This window comes from Falco biarmicus, chromosome 10 (genome assembly GCF_023638135.1).
Source record: "Falco biarmicus isolate bFalBia1 chromosome 10, bFalBia1.pri, whole genome shotgun sequence".
NCBI classification, from domain to species: domain Eukaryota; kingdom Metazoa; phylum Chordata; class Aves; order Falconiformes; family Falconidae; genus Falco; species Falco biarmicus.
The window spans coordinates 35,336,400-35,360,419 of NC_079297.1; the positions used below are offsets into that span (position 1 = coordinate 35,336,400).

At 48.4% G+C, this 24,020-nt stretch overlaps 1 protein-coding gene across 1 annotated transcript in view; it reads left to right on the forward strand.

The window, feature by feature from the left end:
* MUC5AC (mucin 5AC, oligomeric mucus/gel-forming) overlaps positions 1 to 24,020 on the forward strand; it is a 49,360-nt gene that overhangs the window by 18,845 nt on the left and 6,495 nt on the right. Inside the window, exons 26-54 of the mRNA XM_056354524.1 lie at positions 266 to 422; positions 1,018 to 1,146; positions 1,482 to 1,623; positions 2,892 to 2,935; positions 3,030 to 3,233; positions 4,526 to 7,720; positions 7,778 to 8,257; positions 8,345 to 8,824; positions 8,912 to 9,391; positions 9,479 to 11,083; positions 11,171 to 11,650; positions 11,738 to 12,217; positions 12,305 to 12,784; positions 12,872 to 13,909; positions 13,997 to 14,476; positions 14,564 to 15,034; positions 15,122 to 15,601; positions 15,689 to 16,168; positions 16,256 to 16,735; positions 16,823 to 17,302; positions 17,668 to 17,879; positions 18,766 to 18,940; positions 19,118 to 19,368; positions 20,732 to 20,915; positions 21,302 to 21,500; positions 22,472 to 22,650; positions 22,862 to 22,931; positions 23,225 to 23,325; positions 23,664 to 23,695. Of these exons, the coding sequence (XP_056210499.1) occupies positions 266 to 422; positions 1,018 to 1,146; positions 1,482 to 1,623; positions 2,892 to 2,935; positions 3,030 to 3,233; positions 4,526 to 7,720; positions 7,778 to 8,257; positions 8,345 to 8,824; positions 8,912 to 9,391; positions 9,479 to 11,083; positions 11,171 to 11,650; positions 11,738 to 12,217; positions 12,305 to 12,784; positions 12,872 to 13,909; positions 13,997 to 14,476; positions 14,564 to 15,034; positions 15,122 to 15,601; positions 15,689 to 16,168; positions 16,256 to 16,735; positions 16,823 to 17,302; positions 17,668 to 17,879; positions 18,766 to 18,940; positions 19,118 to 19,368; positions 20,732 to 20,915; positions 21,302 to 21,500; positions 22,472 to 22,650; positions 22,862 to 22,931; positions 23,225 to 23,325; positions 23,664 to 23,695 (13,668 nt within the window). The remainder of the gene's footprint in view (positions 1 to 265; positions 423 to 1,017; positions 1,147 to 1,481; positions 1,624 to 2,891; positions 2,936 to 3,029; positions 3,234 to 4,525; positions 7,721 to 7,777; positions 8,258 to 8,344; positions 8,825 to 8,911; positions 9,392 to 9,478; positions 11,084 to 11,170; positions 11,651 to 11,737; positions 12,218 to 12,304; positions 12,785 to 12,871; positions 13,910 to 13,996; positions 14,477 to 14,563; positions 15,035 to 15,121; positions 15,602 to 15,688; positions 16,169 to 16,255; positions 16,736 to 16,822; positions 17,303 to 17,667; positions 17,880 to 18,765; positions 18,941 to 19,117; positions 19,369 to 20,731; positions 20,916 to 21,301; positions 21,501 to 22,471; positions 22,651 to 22,861; positions 22,932 to 23,224; positions 23,326 to 23,663; positions 23,696 to 24,020) is intronic.

Genomic DNA, 24,020 nt, shown 5'->3' on the forward strand with positions numbered 1-24,020 from the left:
TGTGTGCTAGCTTGTAGTAATGCAACTATTAGTTCTGCAAATGTATCTTCAACATCAAATAGTTCTTAGAATTATGACTTATTAGTAATATCTTTATTCTACATTTTCCTCTTAATTTCTCAAAGCATTCTCATGGTTTTCTCTTTTCTTCTCTCTCACACATACAGAGTTGTCAGTTTAAGATATTTTATTCACATTTTTTAGGACAATGAATGCTTTTTCAAAGAGGACAAATGCATGAAAACTCAAATGTTTTCTCCAACAGGTTGAACCAAATGAATATTATCAAGCATGTGTGGATGACGCTTGTGCCTGCGACACTGGAGGAGACTGTGAATGTTTCTGTACAGCAGTAGCTGCCTATGCTCAAGTGTGTAATGAGCGGGACATCTGCATTTCATGGAGGACTCCATCCATTTGTCGTGAGTTTCACCCTACTACATTTTGAAGGGGTCTAGAGGGGAAAAAAAAAAGGGGGGGGTGCTGAAGAAAAACAAATGGGACAAAGAAAGAAAGAAGGATGTAATTATATTTGTAAGAGGCATTGCTGTATTCTAAAACCAGCAAAAAAACCTACAAAGCAAGTTGACTAAATCACTGGAAGCCAATCTATTTTCTTAAAATGAAACTATTGATAGTAACCTGACAAGGGGTGTCACTACTGTCTGATTTACTTGTCAATCATGACACACCACTGGTGAACTATAATATTGTATTACACTCCCACCTGTCTACATCAGGCTCAGTGTAAATAAATATTAGTGCATACTAGCTAAAATCAGTGATTCAATTAATTGATTTTCATGCTTAATGTATAAGTCTGTTCTATGTTTTATAACTTTATCGGTGTCAAAAGGTGGTAGAAGTGCAACAATTGTTTTAAATTAGAAATAAGACAATATAGCTTTCACCACCTATGTGACTATGCTGCTCCCATGGGATTTTTACCCAGCAAAACTGGAATACTGTAGAGCAAAAAGATCAAAAGTCTTTTTCTGTCATTCCTTCTTCCTCTAGCTCTGTTCTGTGATTACTACAATCCACAAGGGGAATGTGAGTGGCATTACCAGCCATGTGGAGCCCCTTGCATGAAGACCTGCAATAATCCAAGTGGGAAATGCCTTCATGAGTTGAGAGGTTTGGAAGGTAAACATAATTATGCATATCTTATTCTACTTATAAGAAGCTAAAATGCAGTATGATTAACCAAATTCATGTTACTTAGCATATGACATGTTTATATTAGAAATTATAAGAAGAGATTTTCTAATTACTGCCTAATGGCTATGAAATTGTTTGGAGAGAAGATGAGGACAAAATGCTCCAAAGCTTCATGTGCAGTCAAAGGAACAGAAGAGAGAGAGTCTGGAAGTCCACTTGCCATATGGGATAATATAGGGAAAGCAGATATAAGGAGAGTATAGAGTTACTTCTACTTGTGAAAGGCCATGTATCAACATAACTCTCATTTTTTATTGCAGGCTGCTATCCGCAGTGTCCAAAGAATAAGCCCTATTTTGATGAGGAAACCATGACTTGTGTTTCTAATTGTGGTTGTTATGAAAATGGAAAAAATTACAAACCAGGAATGCAGATGCCTTCAAAGCAGAATTGTCAATCATGGTAGGATTAGTAAAGATTTTTAAATGTTGAATTTAAAGCTGTGGAACATAATTGATCATGCATTAAGTTTGTTTGCCCACAGGAACTAGGCCACTCAGGCTGCTGAATAACGTCTAACATTCTTCCTTCCCCAGAAAATTAAATGATGACATGGTGAAACATTTTACCATAGAGAGATTAATTTTCTGTTATTCTGTACTCTAACTGAAGTACTTTAAAATTATTATTATTATTATTATTATTATTAAATTAAGGAAAAGCAAATTAAAATAATAATAGTTATGAAAATAGCCGGATAATTTTTATTAAGATAGTCCTACAGTTACTATGTGAAATTATTTAGAAGTTAGTAGGCGACTAATCTTCATAGTTTTGATCTTGTTTCTGTTATTGTCCTGGTACTTCCATATTTGCAACTGTTAGCAAGTATTCTTACACATTCTGTCAGAACCGATGACATGCTGGGACAAGTGCTGCTAAGCCTTCTGTCAAATAGCACAAAGTTAGCAGAACCAGTTGGGAAGCAGTTAACACCTGTTCTAAGATACCTTTAGAGTAGCTACACTTGAATACTGTAAGCGGTGCAGTCAGAATGGCAGAGAGCTTAGCGAGAAACTCAGCTGAACTAACCCAAATTTCATGGCATGTTTTGCAGTTCAGAGACAGCTTTGCCTGCCTCAGCTACATCATTAACAGCACTAAACCTAACCTGTTAAATACATGTCTATATTTACTTGAGTTTGTTCAGCGTACAGATGCCCTTAGTCACTGTAAATAAATATATCAATATTCAGTTCTTAACAGATAATAGATAATTCCCTTTAAAACCAGAATATATTCCTGCATCTTTTGGAAGTCTGAGATTCGCTGTGTAGACAACCTCAATATCTGTGATACAGTGATGCTTTCTCAAAATTATACATTTACTGCACCTTCCCTTACAAAAAATAACTACCAGTCAGGGAGATAAGAACATTTCAGAACCCCTCCCCACATCGTTGCCCAGCTCCCAAAAGCACCAATAACAATACTGCATGTTTACTATGCTGACACAGAAAAGCTGCCTTTCTTGCTAGAAAACAGAGTCATCCTACCTAATCTGAATTTGTACAGGAGAACTGAACATCTAACTCAGAGAAGATAGGGTCTTTCTACGTATAAACACTGAATGAATAGCAAAGAATTGAAAATAGCAAAAAAATGAAACAATAAAATGATGTCATGAACCAATATATTCACATCATAATCTCCTTTTTTTTCTTTTCCAGTGAATGCACAATTCATGGCAAAAAATGCAAATATGATGAAAATGGTATGTTGACAATGTTGGTTTTATCTGTATAGGATATATTTGAGGAACTCTGTGTTTTGGATAACAAACAGTAACACCCTCTCCTGATTTACAGAATGTGTCTGCATTTATGAGGGACGTAAATACAACTATAGAGATGTGATCTACAATACTACAGATGGCACAGGAGGGTGTATTGTTGCGGTCTGTGGTCCCAATGGAACTATTGAAAGGTTTGTCTATGGATGTCCAGTCTCAACATCACCCACAACAACAACGTTTCACTTCAGCACTACGCCACCTGTTGCTACTTCCACAGGTACAGCCTTTACAGCCCGTAAGGGCATATTCCTTCATTAGAGAGTAAAACAAGAGCTACAAAACCATGCCCACACTCACAACATAAATGGATTAATGCAACCTCAAAATAAAAGACAGCAAGTCTCATTTGTTATTTGTATTTGGTTTCAGTCGATATTTGGTAAACAAACTAACACAAGGAAATAAACAGAAAATAAAACCACTTCTAAAAACGCCAAAATCAAAACCACTGCACACTGGTTTGATACTATTATTTTGCTTAGCTTTCTGGTGAACGATTAAAAAACCAGTGTCAGATTTATTATCTGTAACTGTAACAGTTTCTATAGCTGGAATAATCTTTACTGAATAAGTCATTATTTTTCTGTAGAATTTTCTGTAGTGGCAATTACAGTATTGCTACTTTTTGAAAAATTCCTGATAAGGTTCATGGTATTTATAATTACAGTACTAAGTGGACTGCTCAGATATTGGCATTAAGACACCGAAATTTTCATTTTTAGTATTCTTGTTCAGCATTCTTCAGGTTGGTAATCTGTAATTACTAGGTGCACAAGTTGTTTAATTAAATACTTATTCAGTATAAAATTAAAACAACAAGTTTTGAAACACAGAAAACACCAGCCTAGCTGGAATTCATTAAGCATTTTCCAGCCATTTCACAGTAAGAATTCACCTGCAAAAGCTTACAGACTGCTCTCCAACCAATAAATGGTTTCTTAAGACTAGAGCTACACTATGAAGTGTAGGGGTGCTAATAATGCTGCATTAGACATCTTTTATGTTAAATGGAAGAGAAAAGACAATGCAGCATATCACATAAGGAGTCAATGCATTTGGAAGAAAAAGGAACCTATGAATCTAGACTAAATGTTATTCTTTCCACTGGATTTCAATCAGGCTTTGACACTATGGAGAGACTGATAAATACTGAAAAAAAAACAAACAAGAAATTACATTAAATCAAAGGCAAAACAACAACAACAAAAAGTTATTTCCAACCACCCAATGTGTATAAACTATGTCTGAGACTTATTTCAGCCCTTTGTAAAATATAATAAGCATTCTTTTTGGAATTGACAGTTCCAAGCACATTGGTACATTAAATTGCTACGTGATAGATTTTCTGTTCTACTTCATACGAAATTATAAGAACAATAAACTGATGCACTACAGGCTCATCATGCAAGAAAATGACCTTAGGAAAATTTTCAGCCCATTTAATAAAATAAAAAAGGAAATATATGAAGGAAGATAAGTTTCCTGATACCTTATTTTTCACTTTCACAGTGACACCAACTACATCAATATGTGTTCATGAAGTCTGTGAGTGGTCAGAATGGTATGACGGGAGTCAGCAAACCCCTGGCTACGATGGTGGAGATTTTGAAACCTTTCAAGATTTGAGAGCTAAAGGTTATGAAGTCTGTAAAGCTCCACGGGATGTTCAATGCAGAGCAGAGAAATACCCTAACATAACACTAAAAGACCTTGGCCAAGAAGTAGAATGCAGTACAACAGCTGGTCTTATATGTTACAACAAAGATCAGATTTCAACAATGTGCTACAATTATGAAATAAGAATCTTATGCTGTGCTTTTGTACCATGTTCTTCCACAACAAATTTCAGCACATCAACACCAACCATGACACCAGCTAAAAGCACAGAAACATCAAGTTCAACTGAAGAAACCACATCATTTTCAACCACTACATTACCACTTACTACAACTTCTGAAAGTACAACATTCACAACTTCAACTACTAAAGAAACAACTACAAGCACAAGTGAAATGACAACATCTGTAACTTCTTCTGCTTCAACATCTCAACCTTGTATTGAAGAAGAATGCTACTGGTCAATGTGGTACGATGCAAGTTACCCAGGGTCTGGATATGATGATGGAGATTTTGACACAATACACAACATTGAAAAGAAGGGATACAAAGTCTGTAATAACAGAAAGGCTGTTGAATGCAGAGCAGTAAGGTTCCCTGATGTACCATATCCCCTACTAGAACAACATATAACATGTAACACGGAAGAAGGGTTGATATGCTACAATAAAGACCAACTACCACCAATCTGCTATAATTATGAAATAAGATTTAAATGCTGTCAAAATATAACAGTACCATGCCCAACAAGTAAAGCGCCTACTACAACTTCCACAAAACCAACACCCACCCAAATAGCTACGACTCAAAGTACACCGTACACAGAACTACCAACAACACCACACTTAATAACAAAACATAAAAGCACTACAATTTCAACAATGCCACCAGAAACAGGATATATACACACTGAAACTACATCAGAAACAACAACCCACACTACATACGAAACACAAACAACAAAAACTTCAAGGCCCACCCCGACACCTACCATATCCTCCACTGGCGTGAGCTCCACCACCACCACCACCACCTCGTCCATTACCACCTGTCAAAAAGAAGTGTGCTCCTGGACCGAATGGTTCGACGTCGACTTCCCCTCCCCGGGGCCCAGCCAGGGAGACTTTGAAACCTACGAGCACATCCGGGCCGCCGGCAAGAAGATCTGTCACCAGCCCAAGGAAATCGAGTGCCAGGCAGAGGACTACCCCGAGGTTGCCATCCAACAGGTCGGGCAGGTCGTGCAGTGCGACGTCCACTTTGGCCTGGTGTGCAAGAACGAAGACCAGACCGGCAAATTTAAGTTGTGCCTCAACTACAGGATACGCGTCTACTGCTGCACCCCGAACTACGAGTGTGTGACCAGCACACCCCTGCCCACCACCAGCCCCACCACCATCACCACCCGCAAACCAACCACCACCACCCCGACTTCCGCCACAGTCACGACCTCCACCTCCACGACCTCCTCCCCCACCACGCGGCCCACCTCCTCAGAAACCACACAGCAGACCTCCACCACCACAACCAGACCCACCCCGACACCTACCATATCCTCCACTGGCGTGAGCTCCACCACCACCACCACCACCACCACCACCTCGTCCATTACCACCTGTCAAAAAGAAGTGTGCTCCTGGACCGAATGGTTCGACGTCGACTTCCCCTCCCCGGGGCCCAGCCAGGGAGACTTTGAAACCTACGAGCACATCCGGGCCGCCGGCAAGAAGATCTGTCACCAGCCCAAGGAAATCGAGTGCCAGGCAGAGGACTACCCCGAGGTTGCCATCCAACAGGTCGGGCAGGTCGTGCAGTGCGACGTCCACTTTGGCCTGGTGTGCAAGAACGAAGACCAGACCGGCAAATTTAAGTTGTGCCTCAACTACAGGATACGCGTCTACTGCTGCACCCCGAACTACGAGTGTGTGACCAGCACACCCCTGCCCACCACCAGCCCCACCACCATCACCACCCGCAAACCAACCACCACCACCCCGACTTCCGCCACAGTCACGACCTCCACCTCCACGACCTCCTCCCCCACCACGCGGCCCACCTCCTCAGAAACCACACAGCAGACCTCCACCACCACAACCAGACCCACCCCGACACCTACCATATCCTCCACTGGCGTGAGCTCCACCACCACCACCACCACCACCACCACCTCGTCCATTACCACCTGTCAAAAAGAAGTGTGCTCCTGGACCGAATGGTTCGACGTCGACTTCCCCTCCCCGGGGCCCAGCCAGGGAGACTTTGAAACCTACGAGCACATCCGGGCCGCCGGCAAGAAGATCTGTCACCAGCCCAAGGAAATCGAGTGCCAGGCAGAGGACTACCCCGAGGTTGCCATCCAACAGGTCGGGCAGGTCGTGCAGTGCGACGTCCACTTTGGCCTGGTGTGCAAGAACGAAGACCAGACCGGCAAATTTAAGTTGTGCCTCAACTACAGGATACGCGTCTACTGCTGCACCCCGAACTACGAGTGTGTGACCAGCACACCCCTGCCCACCACCAGCCCCACCACCATCACCACCCGCAAACCAACCACCACCAAACCGACTTCCGCCACAGTCACGACCTCCACCTCCACGACCTCCTCCCCCACCACGCGGCCCACCTCCTCAGAAACCACACAGCAGACCTCCACCACCACAACCAGACCCACCCCGACACCTACCATATCCTCCACTGGCGTGAGCTCCACCACCACCACCACCACCACCACCACCTCGTCCATTACCACCTGTCAAAAAGAAGTGTGCTCCTGGACCGAATGGTTCGACGTCGACTTCCCCTCCCCGGGGCCCAGCCAGGGAGACTTTGAAACCTACGAGCACATCCGGGCCGCCGGCAAGAAGATCTGTCACCAGCCCAAGGAAATCGAGTGCCAGGCAGAGGACTACCCCGAGGTTGCCATCCAACAGGTCGGGCAGGTCGTGCAGTGCGACGTCCACTTTGGCCTGGTGTGCAAGAACGAAGACCAGACCGGCAAATTTAAGTTGTGCCTCAACTACAGGATACGCGTCTACTGCTGCACCCCGAACTACGAGTGTGTGACCAGCACACCCCTGCCCACCACCAGCCCCACCACCATCACCACCCGCAAACCAACCACCACCACCCCGACTTCCGCCACAGTCACGACCTCCACCTCCACGACCTCCTCCCCCACCACGCGGCCCACCTCCTCAGAAACCACACAGCGGACCTCCACCACCACAACCAGACCCACCCCGACACCTACCATATCCTCCACTGGCGTGAGCTCCACCACCACCACCACCACCACCACCACCTCGTCCATTACCACCTGTCAAAAAGAAGTGTGCTCCTGGACCGAATGGTTCGACGTCGACTTCCCCTCCCCGGGGCCCAGCCAGGGAGACTTTGAAACCTACGAGCACATCCGGGCCGCCGGCAAGAAGATCTGTCACCAGCCCAAGGAAATCGAGTGCCAGGCAGAGGACTACCCCGAGGTTGCCATCCAACAGGTCGGGCAGGTCGTGCAGTGCGACGTCCACTTTGGCCTGGTGTGCAAGAACGAAGACCAGACCGGCAAATTTAAGTTGTGCCTCAACTACAGGATACGCGTCTACTGCTGCACCCCGAACTACGAGTGTGTGACCAGCACACCCCTGCCCACCACCAGCCCCACCACCATCACCACCCGCAAACCAACCACCACCAAACCGACTTCCGCCACAGTCACGACCTCCACCTCCACGACCTCCTCCCCCACCACGCGGCCCACCTCCTCAGAAACCACACAGCAGACCTCCACCACCACAACCAGACCCACCCCGACACCTACCATATCCTCCACTGGCGTGAGCTCCACCACCACCACCACCACCACCACCACCTCGTCCATTACCACCTGTCAAAAAGAAGTGTGCTCCTGGACCGAATGGTTCGACGTCGACTTCCCCTCCCCGGGGCCCAGCCAGGGAGACTTTGAAACCTACGAGCACATCCGGGCCGCCGGCAAGAAGATCTGTCACCAGCCCAAGGAAATCGAGTGCCAGGCAGAGGACTACCCCGAGGTTGCCATCCAACAGGTCGGGCAGGTCGTGCAGTGCGACGTCCACTTTGGCCTGGTGTGCAAGAACGAAGACCAGACCGGCAAATTTAAGTTGTGCCTCAACTACAGGATACGCGTCTACTGCTGCACCCCGAACTACGAGTGTGTGACCAGCACACCCCTGCCCACCACCAGCCCCACCACCATCACCACCCGCAAACCAACCACCACCAAACCGACTTCCGCCACAGTCACGACCTCCACCTCCACGACCTCCTCCCCCACCACGCGGCCCACCTCCTCAGAAACCACACAGCAGACCTCCACCACCACAACCAGACCCACCCCGACACCTACCATATCCTCCACTGGCGTGAGCTCCACCACCACCACCACCACCACCACCACCTCGTCCATTACCACCTGTCAAAAAGAAGTGTGCTCCTGGACCGAATGGTTCGACGTCGACTTCCCCTCCCCGGGGCCCAGCCAGGGAGACTTTGAAACCTACGAGCACATCCGGGCCGCCGGCAAGAAGATCTGTCACCAGCCCAAGGAAATCGAGTGCCAGGCAGAGGACTACCCCGAGGTTGCCATCCAACAGGTCGGGCAGGTCGTGCAGTGCGACGTCCACTTTGGCCTGGTGTGCAAGAACGAAGACCAGACCGGCAAATTTAAGTTGTGCCTCAACTACAGGATACGCGTCTACTGCTGCACCCCGAACTACGAGTGTGTGACCAGCACACCCCTGCCCACCACCAGCCCCACCACCATCACCACCCGCAAACCAACCACCACCACCCCGACTTCCGCCACAGTCACGACCTCCACCTCCACGACCTCCTCCCCCACCACGCGGCCCACCTCCTCAGAAACCACACAGCAGACCTCCACCACCACAACCAGACCCACCCCGACACCTACCATATCCTCCACTGGCGTGAGCTCCACCACCACCACCACCACCACCACCACCTCGTCCATTACCACCTGTCAAAAAGAAGTGTGCTCCTGGACCGAATGGTTCGACGTCGACTTCCCCTCCCCGGGGCCCAGCCAGGGAGACTTTGAAACCTACGAGCACATCCGGGCCGCCGGCAAGAAGATCTGTCACCAGCCCAAGGAAATCGAGTGCCAGGCAGAGGACTACCCCGAGGTTGCCATCCAACAGGTCGGGCAGGTCGTGCAGTGCGACGTCCACTTTGGCCTGGTGTGCAAGAACGAAGACCAGACCGGCAAATTTAAGTTGTGCCTCAACTACAGGATACGCGTCTACTGCTGCACCCCGAACTACGAGTGTGTGACCAGCACACCCCTGCCCACCACCAGCCCCACCACCATCACCACCCGCAAACCAACCACCACCACCCCGACTTCCGCCACAGTCACGACCTCCACCTCCACGACCTCCTCCCCCACCACGCGGCCCACCTCCTCAGAAACCACACAGCAGACCTCCACCACCACAACCAGACCCACCCCGACACCTACCATATCCTCCACTGGCGTGAGCTCCACCACCACCACCACCACCACCACCACCTCGTCCATTACCACCTGTCAAAAAGAAGTGTGCTCCTGGACCGAATGGTTCGACGTCGACTTCCCCTCCCCGGGGCCCAGCCAGGGAGACTTTGAAACCTACGAGCACATCCGGGCCGCCGGCAAGAAGATCTGTCACCAGCCCAAGGAAATCGAGTGCCAGGCAGAGGACTACCCCGAGGTTGCCATCCAACAGGTCGGGCAGGTCGTGCAGTGCGACGTCCACTTTGGCCTGGTGTGCAAGAACGAAGACCAGACCGGCAAATTTAAGTTGTGCCTCAACTACAGGATACGCGTCTACTGCTGCACCCCGAACTACGAGTGTGTGACCAGCACACCCCTGCCCACCACCAGCCCCACCACCATCACCACCCGCAAACCAACCACCACCACCCCGACTTCCGCCACAGTCACGACCTCCACCTCCACGACCTCCTCCCCCACCACGCGGCCCACCTCCTCAGAAACCACACAGCAGACCTCCACCACCACAACCAGACCCACCCCGACACCTACCATATCCTCCACTGGCGTGAGCTCCACCACCACCACCACCACCTCGTCCATTACCACCTGTCAAAAAGAAGTGTGCTCCTGGACCGAATGGTTCGACGTCGACTTCCCCTCCCCGGGGCCCAGCCAGGGAGACTTTGAAACCTACGAGCACATCCGGGCCGCCGGCAAGAAGATCTGTCACCAGCCCAAGGAAATCGAGTGCCAGGCAGAGGACTACCCCGAGGTTGCCATCCAACAGGTCGGGCAGGTCGTGCAGTGCGACGTCCACTTTGGCCTGGTGTGCAAGAACGAAGACCAGACCGGCAAATTTAAGTTGTGCCTCAACTACAGGATACGCGTCTACTGCTGCACCCCGAACTACGAGTGTGTGACCAGCACACCCCTGCCCACCACCAGCCCCACCACCATCACCACCCGCAAACCAACCACCACCACCCCGACTTCCGCCACAGTCACGACCTCCACCTCCACGACCTCCTCCCCCACCACGCGGCCCACCTCCTCAGAAACCACACAGCAGACCTCCACCACCACAACCAGACCCACCCCGACACCTACCATATCCTCCACTGGCGTGAGCTCCACCACCACCACCACCACCACCACCACCTCGTCCATTACCACCTGTCAAAAAGAAGTGTGCTCCTGGACCGAATGGTTCGACGTCGACTTCCCCTCCCCGGGGCCCAGCCAGGGAGACTTTGAAACCTACGAGCACATCCGGGCCGCCGGCAAGAAGATCTGTCACCAGCCCAAGGAAATCGAGTGCCAGGCAGAGGACTACCCCGAGGTTGCCATCCAACAGGTCGGGCAGGTCGTGCAGTGCGACGTCCACTTTGGCCTGGTGTGCAAGAACGAAGACCAGACCGGCAAATTTAAGTTGTGCCTCAACTACAGGATACGCGTCTACTGCTGCACCCCGAACTACGAGTGTGTGACCAGCACACCCCTGCCCACCACCAGCCCCACCACCATCACCACCCGCAAACCAACCACCACCACCCCGACTTCCGCCACAGTCACGACCTCCACCTCCACGACCTCCTCCCCCACCACGCGGCCCACCTCCTCAGAAACCACACAGCAGACCTCCACCACCACAACCAGACCCACCCCGACACCTACCATATCCTCCACTGGCGTGAGCTCCACCACCACCACCACCACCACCACCACCTCGTCCATTACCACCTGTCAAAAAGAAGTGTGCTCCTGGACCGAATGGTTCGACGTCGACTTCCCCTCCCCGGGGCCCAGCCAGGGAGACTTTGAAACCTACGAGCACATCCGGGCCGCCGGCAAGAAGATCTGTCACCAGCCCAAGGAAATCGAGTGCCAGGCAGAGGACTACCCCGAGGTTGCCATCCAACAGGTCGGGCAGGTCGTGCAGTGCGACGTCCACTTTGGCCTGGTGTGCAAGAACGAAGACCAGACCGGCAAATTTAAGTTGTGCCTCAACTACAGGATACGCGTCTACTGCTGCACCCCGAACTACGAGTGTGTGACCAGCACACCCCTGCCCACCACCAGCCCCACCACCATCACCACCCGCAAACCAACCACCACCACCCCGACTTCCGCCACAGTCACGACCTCCACCTCCACGACCTCCTCCCCCACCACGCGGCCCACCTCCTCAGAAACCACACAGCAGACCTCCACCACCACAACCAGACCCACCCCGACACCTACCATATCCTCCACTGGCGTGAGCTCCACCACCACCACCACCACCACCACCACCTCGTCCATTACCACCTGTCAAAAAGAAGTGTGCTCCTGGACCGAATGGTTCGACGTCGACTTCCCCTCCCCGGGGCCCAGCCAGGGAGACTTTGAAACCTACGAGCACATCCGGGCCGCCGGCAAGAAGATCTGTCACCAGCCCAAGGAAATCGAGTGCCAGGCAGAGGACTACCCCGAGGTTGCCATCCAACAGGTCGGGCAGGTCGTGCAGTGCGACGTCCACTTTGGCCTGGTGTGCAAGAACGAAGACCAGACCGGCAAATTTAAGTTGTGCCTCAACTACAGGATACGCGTCTACTGCTGCACCCCGAACTACGAGTGTGTGACCAGCACACCCCTGCCCACCACCAGCCCCACCACCATCACCACCCGCAAACCAACCACCACCACCCCGACTTCCGCCACAGTCACGACCTCCACCTCCACGACCTCCTCCCCCACCACGCGGCCCACCTCCTCAGAAACCACACAGCAGACCTCCACCACCACAACCAGACCCACCCCGACACCTACCATATCCTCCACTGGCGTGAGCTCCACCACCACCACCACCACCTCGTCCATTACCACCTGTCAAAAAGAAGTGTGCTCCTGGACCGAATGGTTCGACGTCGACTTCCCCTCCCCGGGGCCCAGCCAGGGAGACTTTGAAACCTACGAGCACATCCGGGCCGCCGGCAAGAAGATCTGTCACCAGCCCAAGGAAATCGAGTGCCAGGCAGAGGACTACCCCGAGGTTGCCATCCAACAGGTCGGGCAGGTCGTGCAGTGCGACGTCCACTTTGGCCTGGTGTGCAAGAACGAAGACCAGACCGGCAAATTTAAGTTGTGCCTCAACTACAGGATACGCGTCTACTGCTGCACCCCGAACTACGAGTGTGTGACCAGCACACCCCTGCCCACCACCAGCCCCACCACCATCACCACCCGCAAACCAACCACCACCACCCCGACTTCCGCCACAGTCACGACCTCCACCTCCACGACCTCCTCCCCCACCACGCGGCCCACCTCCTCAGAAACCACACAGCAGACCTCCACCACCACAACCAGACCCACCCCGACACCTACCATATCCTCCACTGGCGTGAGCTCCACCACCACCACCACCACCACCACCACCTCGTCCATTACCACCTGTCAAAAAGAAGTGTGCTCCTGGACCGAATGGTTCGACGTCGACTTCCCCTCCCCGGGGCCCAGCCAGGGAGACTTTGAAACCTACGAGCACATCCGGGCCGCCGGCAAGAAGATCTGTCACCAGCCCAAGGAAATCGAGTGCCAGGCAGAGGACTACCCCGAGGTTGCCATCCAACAGGTCGGGCAGGTCGTGCAGTGCGACGTCCACTTTGGCCTGGTGTGCAAGAACGAAGACCAGACCGGCAAATTTAAGTTGTGCCTCAACTACAGGATACGCGTCTACTGCTGCACCCCGAACTACGAGTGTGTGACCAGCACACCCCTGCCCACCACCAGCCCCACCACCATCACCACCCGCAAACCAACCACCACCACCCCGACTTCCGCCACAGTCACGACCTCCACCTCCACGACCTCCTCCCCCACCACGCGGCCCACCTCCTCAGAAACCACACAGCAGACCTCCACCACCACAACCAGACCCACCCCGACACCTACCATATCCTCCACTGGCGTGAGCTCCACCACCACCACCACCACCACCACCACCTCGTCCATTACCACCTGTCAAAAAGAAGTGTGCTCCTGGACCGAATGGTTCGACGTCGACTTCCCCTCCCCGGGGCCCAGCCAGGGAGACTTTGAAACCTACGAGCACATCCGGGCCGCCGGCAAGAAGATCTGTCACCAGCCCAAGGAAATCGAGTGCCAGGCAGAGGACTACCCCGAGGTTGCCATCCAACAGGTCGGGCAGGTCGTGCAGTGCGACGTCCACTTTGGCCTGGTGTGCAAGAACGAAGACCAGACCGGCAAATTTAAGTTGTGCCTCAACTACAGGATACGCGTCTACTGCTGCACCCCGAACTACGAGTGTGTGACCAGCACACCCCTGCCCACCACCAGCCCCACCACCATCACCACCCGCAAACCAACCACCACCACCCCGACTTCCACCACAGTCACGACCTCCACCTCCACGACCTCCTCCCCCACCATGGGGCCCACCTCCTCAGAAACCACACAGCAGACCTCCACCACCACAACCAGACCCACCCCGACACCTACCATATCCTCCACTGGCGTGAGCTCCACCACCACCACCACCACCTCGTCCATTACCACCTGTCAAAAAGAAGTGTGCTCCTGGACCGAATGGTTCGACGTCGACTTCCCCTCCCCGGGGCCCAGCCAGGGAGACTTTGAAACCTACGAGCACATCCGGGCCGCCGGCAAGAAGATCTGTCACCAGCCCAAGGAAATCGAGTGCCAGGCAGAGGACTACCCCGAGGTTGCCATCCAACAGGTCGGGCAGGTCGTGCAGTGCGACGTCCACTTTGGCCTGGTGTGCAAGAACGAAGACCAGACCGGCAAATTTAAGTTGTGCCTCAACTACAGGATACGCGTCTACTGCTGCACCCCGAACTACGAGTGTGTGACCAGCACACCCCTGCCCACCACCAGCCCCACCACCATCACCACCCGCAAACCAACCACCACCAAACCGACTTCCGCCACAGTCACGACCTCCACCTCCACGACCTCCTCCCCCACCACGCGGCCCACCTCCTCAGAAACCACACAGCAGACCTCCACCACCACAACCAGACCCACCCCGACACCTACCATATCCTCCACTGGCGTGAGCTCCACCACCACCACCACCACCACCACCACCTCGTCCATTACCACCTGTCAAAAAGAAGTGTGCTCCTGGACCGAATGGTTCGACGTCGACTTCCCCTCCCCGGGGCCCAGCCAGGGAGACTTTGAAACCTACGAGCACATCCGGGCCGCCGGCAAGAAGATCTGTCACCAGCCCAAGGAAATCGAGTGCCAGGCAGAGGACTACCCCGAGGTTGCCATCCAACAGGTCGGGCAGGTCGTGCAGTGCGACGTCCACTTTGGCCTGGTGTGCAAGAACGAAGACCAGACCGGCAAATTTAAGTTGTGCCTCAACTACAGGATACGCGTCTACTGCTGCACCCCGAACTACGAGTGTGTGACCAGCACACCCCTGCCCACCACCAGCCCCACCACCATCACCACCCGCAAACCAACCACCACCACCCCGACTTCCGCCACAGTCACGACCTCCACCTCCACGACCTCCTCCCCCACCACGCGGCCCACCTCCTCAGAAACCACACAGCTGACCTCCACCACCACAACCAGACCCACCCCGACACCTACCATATCCTCCACTGGCGTGAGCTCCACCACCACCACCACCACCACCACCACCTCGTCCATTACCACCTGTCAAAAAGAAGTGTGCTCCTGGACCGAATGGTTCGACGTCGACTTCCCCTCCCCGGGGCCCAGCCAGGGAGACTTTGAAACCTACGAGCACATCCGGGCCGCCGGCAAGAAGATCTGTCACCAGCCCAAGGAAATCGAGTGCCAGGCAGAGGACTACCCCGAGGTTGCCATCCAACAGGTCGGGCAGGTCGTGCAGTGCGACGTCCACTTTGGCCTGGTGTGCAAGAACGAAGACCAGACCGGCAAATTTAAGTTGTGCCTCAACTACAGGATACGCGTCTACTGCTGCACCCCGAACTACGAGTGTGTGACCAGCACACCCCTGCCCACCACCAGCCCCACCACCATCACCACCCGCAAACCAACCACCACCAAACCGACTTCCGCCACAGTCACGACCTCCACCTCCACGACCTCCTCCCCCACCACGCGGCCCACCTCCTCAGAAACCACACAGCAGACCTCCACCACCACAACCAGACCCACCCCGACACCTACCATATCCTCCACTGGCGTGAGCTCCACCACCACCACCACCACCACCACCACCTCGTCCATTACCACCTGTCAAAAAGAAGTGTGCTCCTGGACCGAATGGTTCGACGTCGACTTCCCCTCCCCGGGGCCCAGCCAGGGAGACTTTGAAACCTACGAGCACATCCGGGCCGCCGGCAAGAAGATCTGTCACCAGCCCAAGGAAATCGAGTGCCAGGCAGAGGACTACCCCGAGGTTGCCATCCAACAGGTCGGGCAGGTCGTGCAGTGCGACGTCCACTTTGGCCTGGTGTGCAAGAACGAAGACCAGACCGGCAAATTTAAGTTGTGCCTCAACTACAGGATACGCGTCTACTGCTGCACCCCGAACTACGAGTGTGTGACCAGCACACCCCTGCCCACCACCAGCCCCACCACCATCACCACCCGCAAACCAACCACCACCACCCCGACTTCCGCCACAGTCACGACCTCCACCTCCACGACCTCCTCCCCCACCATGCGGCCCACCTCCTCAGAAACCACACAGCAGACCTCCACCACCACAACCAGACCCACCCCGACACCTACCATATCCTCCACTGGCGTGAGCTCCACCACCACCACCACCACCACCACCACCTCGTCCATTACCACCTGTCAAAAAGAAGTGTGCTCCTGGACCGAATGGTTCGACGTCGACTTCCCCTCCCCGGGGCCCAGCCAGGGAGACTTTGAAACCTACGAGCACATCCGGGCCGCCGGCAAGAAGATCTGTCACCAGCCCAAGGAAATCGAGTGCCAGGCAGAGGACTACCCCGAGGTTGCCATCCAACAGGTCGGGCAGGTCGTGCAGTGCGACGTCCACTTTGGCCTGGTGTGCAAGAACGAAGACCAGACCGGCAAATTTAAGTTGTGCCTCAACTACAGGATACGCGTCTACTGCTGCACCCCGAACTACGAGTGTGTGACCAGCACACCCCTGCCCACCACCAGCCCCACCACCATCACCACCCGCAAACCAACCACCACCACCCCGACTTCCGCCACAGTCACGACCTCCACCTCAACGACCACTTCCCCTACCTCAGTTACCCCTGTATCAACACCTTGTTTCTGCAAAGTTGGTGATGCTATATTTTCACCTGGTTAGTTTATCTATTTTTTTCACTCTAAATATTTTTTCTTTCTTTTGAAATTATTTATAATTTGTTCTCTAATTCAGATTTCATTGTAGTTTACTGGTTTTTCTTGTAATTTTTTTGGCTAAGTGGTATTTTTAATTTTTTTTTAAATTTTGTTTTCTTTTTTTTTGTTTTTTTTTCTTCAGGTGAGTTGATTTATAGTAAAACTGATAGTGATGGATGTACATTTTATGCAATCTGTAGTCCAACATGTACAGTTGAACGACACACTGTACAATGTAATGTTACTACTCCTCTGACCACTACTTCACCTGAACCGTCTACCTTAACGACATCAGTTCCTCAGTCTACCACTTCTGGAAATATTTGTGTTTCATCTTCTTATCCTCCCCTTCGGGTATGTAGTTACTATGTTATGTTTGATGAAATAACACCAACGTTAGATTGATATCAGAAAGCAATGGTTTCTAGTCTTTAAACCTTGTACATGCAGATTGACAGAATAACTGTTACTTGTGATGGCCTTTATACATGACATAAAAATTTTATGTTCCTTCTTCATATTTTATTTTTTTTATACTGAGAAAGCATGCTACAATATTTTCTAATTACTTCAGGGCTAGTAAAACATTTTCTGATACAAAGCATTGCATAAACACCAAACCTTCATACTGAAATAACAGGGGAAATTTTCATGTGCATTTGTTTCTCCACTAAACAGAAAAAATTAAGCTACTGTGGAGGCTTGTAGCTGTTTCTGTTCTGTTGCCCCCTTATCTTTACTTCTTCACATTATTGTTTTTGTTGGCTTTTTTTGTGATAATGATGGTCTGTGCTGATATTTTACAGTATATATAGCTACTATATAGGACTCAGTTCCCTTAACCTAAGACCTATCCCCAGAAACCTCAGAAGACCCCGCCCCGCAAACATGCTGAAGATAAAGCTGGAATTAAGTTTCCCACCTCCTTTTTAGCATTAAAAAAAATTCATTTTGTAAAATATTTACAACCTTGTACTATCCATGAAGACTTTCACTTCAGTCTTTGCTTCAGATTTGGAAAACAACAGTTTCTGATCCTCCATGTCACAGTCAGAATTATGAGTACCTCTGGTCAACATTACAAATCATTAGTGCCACAAATTGAAGAGAACTAACACATATTAATTTTTTTTTCCAACACTACCATTACTGGCAATAATAAATCATTAAACTAAAAATATGAGTAGAGTTCATATCTGTTTGCAAATTCTTGTGACAGCAATTTTTGTTCATTTTGCAGCCTGGAGAAACACACAAATTATCCAACTGTACAGAAATCATCTGTAAGGGAGACAACAAGATAGAGGTAGTTCCCACACACTGTCCACCCGTAAAGGAAATTACCTGTGCAAACAAATACCCAGCAATACTGGTACCTGATGAAAACGGCTGCTGTTACCACTACGAGTGTCAATGTAAGCACCAGTAGATTAAGGAATAACTTTTTTAAAAAAGAAAAACTTTGTATTGATTATATGGGTATTTTGTTTTCTTGAGGTTGCTTTACAAATTGTCCTATGTTCACTTCAGTTCCTCAATTCTTTTTTCTACGTTAATTTTCATGTTAATATTCTAAATATTTTCTCTATCAGGTGTGTGCAGTGGATGGGGTGATCCTCATTACATTACTTTTGATGGAATCTACTATACTTTCCTTGAAAATTGCACTTACGTCCTGGTGAAACAGATTGTACCTAAATATGACAACTTCCGTGTTTACATTGACAATTACTACTGCAATTCAAAAGATGGACTTTCCTGCCCAAAATCCATTATTATTTTCTACAAATCTGCAGAAGTGGTGCTGACCCGTGAACTCATGAATGGTGTGATGACCAACGTGGTAAAATACACATTTTTTTATTTCTTTATTTTTGCAAAGAAGAAATAAGTTCCATAGGCCTTACCAACTCTAATTTGAAATAGTCTGTTAGAATATCATATCATGGAGGTCATGAGGGCAGAGGGGAAAAAAAAGATTACACCAGTTTCTAAGTACAAAATGACAGAATAGGGAACAGGCTGATATTGCCGATAGAGAAAACAGGAGTGCTTTCACTGGTGCTTGATTCATGTTGCATGAAAACTAGTACATGCTGCCATTCAATTACGTAAACAAACACATTATGAAGAAATATCAATTCAAATCACAAGTATGATTCTTCTCTCATGGAGAAGATGGGTATGTATCCCTTATCAGCTAGATGACAGGAACTGCTTCCTCTCCACAGGAAACTTCAAGCACCAGAGCCATGACATGATTCCCCCTCCAAATCCCTGCTAGGAAGAGAGATATAGCTGAAGAAAAGGGGGACTGGGGGTGTCACTTCACCTTCATAGGCCTAAACTGGTGTTGGCAAGCCACTGAAAACAAAGTCAGTCCCACTGTTATATAGGGAACTAAGTAGTTGTTTAGAGAACACAAGAGGTGGGAGGAATTTTGTCTCAATATATACTGACCCCCTATTAGAGCTGTGCCAAGTTCTCCTTACCTTACATTCAAAAAAGGCATGCTGAAAAAATTAGTCCAGGGATTTCCTGTGAAAGAAAACAGTAACTGATAGTTTTAACACTTACTTTTATCCCAATTCAATGAGAAGAAAATTGCAGAGTAACTCCTGACAAAAAGCTATTAGGCAAATACGTCCACCTTTGTTAGCTCACATAAGATACAGGCTGCAAATGGAACAGCTTAGATTAACTAATAAATATCACCACTACATGAAATGGGCAGCAGGAACATTTGACTTTGTTTTGTTTTCAGACAACTCTTCCAATGCCAAGCAACATGTAGTACGGGGACAGTGTGATTTTGCAGCAAAATTATTACATAATAATGGCAGGGATATTTCTGTAGTTAAGAAATCTACCACTCATTGTCATATGAAAAATGCTTACAATGCACAAAATGATGAGGGGTACAAAGGAAATACCTGGATTTAGAATGCTGTGCAGTAGCACGCAATCTGCACAAACATGATACAAAGAGGCCACTTAGATTATCACACTGTAGCAATATAGCAATACAAGCTGAGATATTAATGCATATATATGCTGTTATTGCAATGCCAATAGGCATTGGATGTGACGGACAACAATATGGAGTTATGCATGATTATGTAGATTAGAAAATACATTATTTAAAACAGTCAGGCAGAAGCAGTGTTTATTCTGAACTTGTGCTTTTTTTTTAACCTTGCATTCAGATGTACTTCAACAGAAAGATTGTCAAACCAGGCTTCAAAAAAGATGGCATTTATTTCTCCACACTTGGCATAAACATGATTGTTGAAATACCAGAGATTGGTGTGACCATTACCTTCAGCGGGCTCATTTTCTCTGTGAAACTCCCGTACAGCTTATTTGGCAACAACACCGAAGGACAGTGTGGTAAGAGACATGAATTAATTGGAGGTGGGGCTCTTTCCCCAGGTGGTTATTCTCACCTGTTCTGGCTATGCAGTCTCATGACTGACAGAAATTTTTAAACAGCAGTAAAATGGAAATTAAAATAGTTCTGCTTTTCAACTTCAGGATCAAATGTTCAATATTTCAGCAACCTGTTTTTATTTCTTTGGGGCTGGGATTTTACATTTATTTGTTTTTCCCTAACCTAAATTAAAGTTCACATAACTGTAAAGCAAGCACTCCCCATTAAGCAGGGCACCTTATACATTTCACAAGGGTATCAGGTCTACACGTGTTTTATCAACACAAAACATATTATGCACCTCTGATGTGGCTTATGTGAGACTTACATAGCTTGTCTCTTCCAGGAACATGTACAAATAAAAAATCAGATGAATGCCGCTTACCAAGTGGTGAGATCATTTCTTCCTGTCCCCAAATGGCTCATCACTGGTTCGTTGGTAACGACACGTCATGCCATGGAGTACCAGTACCACCACCAGTTGTAACCACACCTTCACCAAAGCCTCAGTGTGAAACATCTCTCTGCAAGCTTATCTGGAGCGAGTAAGAAAAAGATCTGAAAAAAGTCACTCTTTCTAGACAAAACTGCCTCAGTATCTTGCAAGGAGAGTTAGAACTAACTATAGGTCTAGCATGTGATTATAGCTGAAAATGTCAACTTAATGACAGGTTATGTGTAGTGAAAAGGCCTTTGCCAAAGAAAATGGTTTTCTTTAATGACTTGCATGCCAAAGATAACTGAGCAAGGAGTGGTGAAGTCAGAAAATCAGGAATGCAGCAAGCACTAAAATCCATACTACCTGGGTTGCAACCACACAGATTCATGTTCTCTTTCTCTCTCCCGATCTTCCAGGGTATGCTCAATTACCCTTAGTTACACCATTAAGTACAGACTGAACTCTAAATTTGAAGTGGGACTTCAGCACAAACCGTAAAGAACCTGGTTACCAACCAAGTTAAGAGAGCAGAAAGAAACATCTCAGCCATAAAGTGTCCTTCGTTCTTTGTACATTTTGTATAAAACATGGAACTACAAAAGCACAAAGGGCTATTACCTCCAACATTTCCTATACTTGTGTGAGCTCTGACAAAAGCTTTTTTTCAGCTGGATCACTTATAAAGGTCTTCTTACATGTGCTCACTGTAGTCCCTACGAAGTTATGAGCTATTGTGTGTGCAATTTATCTGTCTCTCAGCTACTAGTATCATCACTTTTTCCTCAATCTGATGCAGTTGCATTTTTCATTACATTTCTGGTGTCAGACTGATGAAAAGTTGTGTAGACATACAGAAACAATATGACCATTAACCTGTTCAGAAAAAAAACGGAGCTTCAAAATTCCTAAGCCCTCCTTTCCTGAATCTATATCCCAGATTATTGGCCATTCTTAGAGTTTTGTTTCTTTCTGAACCAGATTCACATGGCTTTAAATGGGAAGCGTTGCCTGACAGGAACAGATTTTATGTAATGACTGGTTAACAGAAAAGGCATCTGGTTTCACTTCTGTCTGCAGGGTTTTTGCAGATTGTCACACTGTGATACCACCAGAACCATTTTTCAAAGGCTGTGTTTTTGATGCATGTCGCATAGAGGATAAATCCGTGCAGTGTTCCAGTTTGGAGATGTATGCTACTGAGTGTGCTGCTAGAGGTGTCTGCATTGACTGGAGAGGAAAGACCAACAACACATGCCGTAAGTATTTCAGAATCAAAAATATGTGAGAGAAATGGTAGCAATTAGTGTTTTATTCAGTAAACACATCTAACACTCGACTACTGCCTACAAAAATGCAGCGACATGCTTACTCAGAGAAACTACAAATGAAGAAGGCACAACTGTAGTCACTTCTGCAAAAATGCACCTACTGTCAATTTTTGATCTTTTTTCTTCTTTTTCCAAACAGCATACAACTGTTCAGCAAACTTGGTATACAAGCCATGTGGGCCCATTAATCCTGCTACCTGTGACCCAAGGTATGGAAGGACAAAAAAAACCCCACCCCAAAACAACTGCTTGTTTTAATTTTTTTTCTATTTTTTTACCTATTTTCCTTAGAAAATAATGAAATGTCTTGTGAATTGAGAGAATTTATTTGACATTTATAAATACTAGTCATCTCTATGAATATGTACTTCCTGTTGCACTTCAGATGTAAATACTTTTGTCTCCCTTGTATCTGACATGGTGACCTTCTACACATGCTGCTCTCTCTCCTGCTTTACTGCAAAAACATTGCACTCAAATACATACATTCCTCCCTCTGTAGTGTTGTTGAGCTTCCTGGCTATGGAGTAACTGAAGGATGTTTCTGTCCTGAAGGAAAGAAATTCTTAAGTCAAGACAGCAACATCTGTGTCCCTGGATGCTGTAAGTAATCTGTAGTTAGTTTGAGGAATAGAGATAGGACTGATAGTCAGGAGGCCTGTGTTTTACTGCCATCTTCTACATGTGCAAACCAGCCTCTAAGCTCCTCTAGTCTCCTCATCTAAAAACTAAATAATAATCAAAATTACATTTTTTAAATTTTGCTTCCTTACATGAGAGAGACCTACCAACATGGTAGAATTCTGCATTTCAAAACTAGTCTGCATATTCATTTTCTTGTTAGTTTTATCTTCTCAGTATTTCTACTTGAAACAGCACAGTTTTACTCCTTTGTGTCAGTTTTCCATGGTGTAAATCTCCATTATTTTTTTTCTTTCCAGTTTGTATGGATCAAAATGGAGTATCCAGACAGGTGAGCATCACAATCAATGTGGTTTATCAAGCACAGACAAGTGAAGCAAGAGATTATTTAATGTTTCACAAAAACAAAGTTTTCTTAGGTTGGGGGAGACTTAAGTTTTTTTTCTCAAATGTCCATTCCCTTTTAGTCTCAAAAATAAGTATGAGTGCCACAGTCAAAACCACATTACTCCCTAAGAAATTTAACAGTAAGTGACGGGATATTCTTTCAATAACCATCACCTCACATAACGGAAAAATAAAAAAGGAGATAGATGGTAGTAGTGGAATATTGGCTTATGTGCTGCTTTTATTTCCACAAATTTGGCTCACGTAAG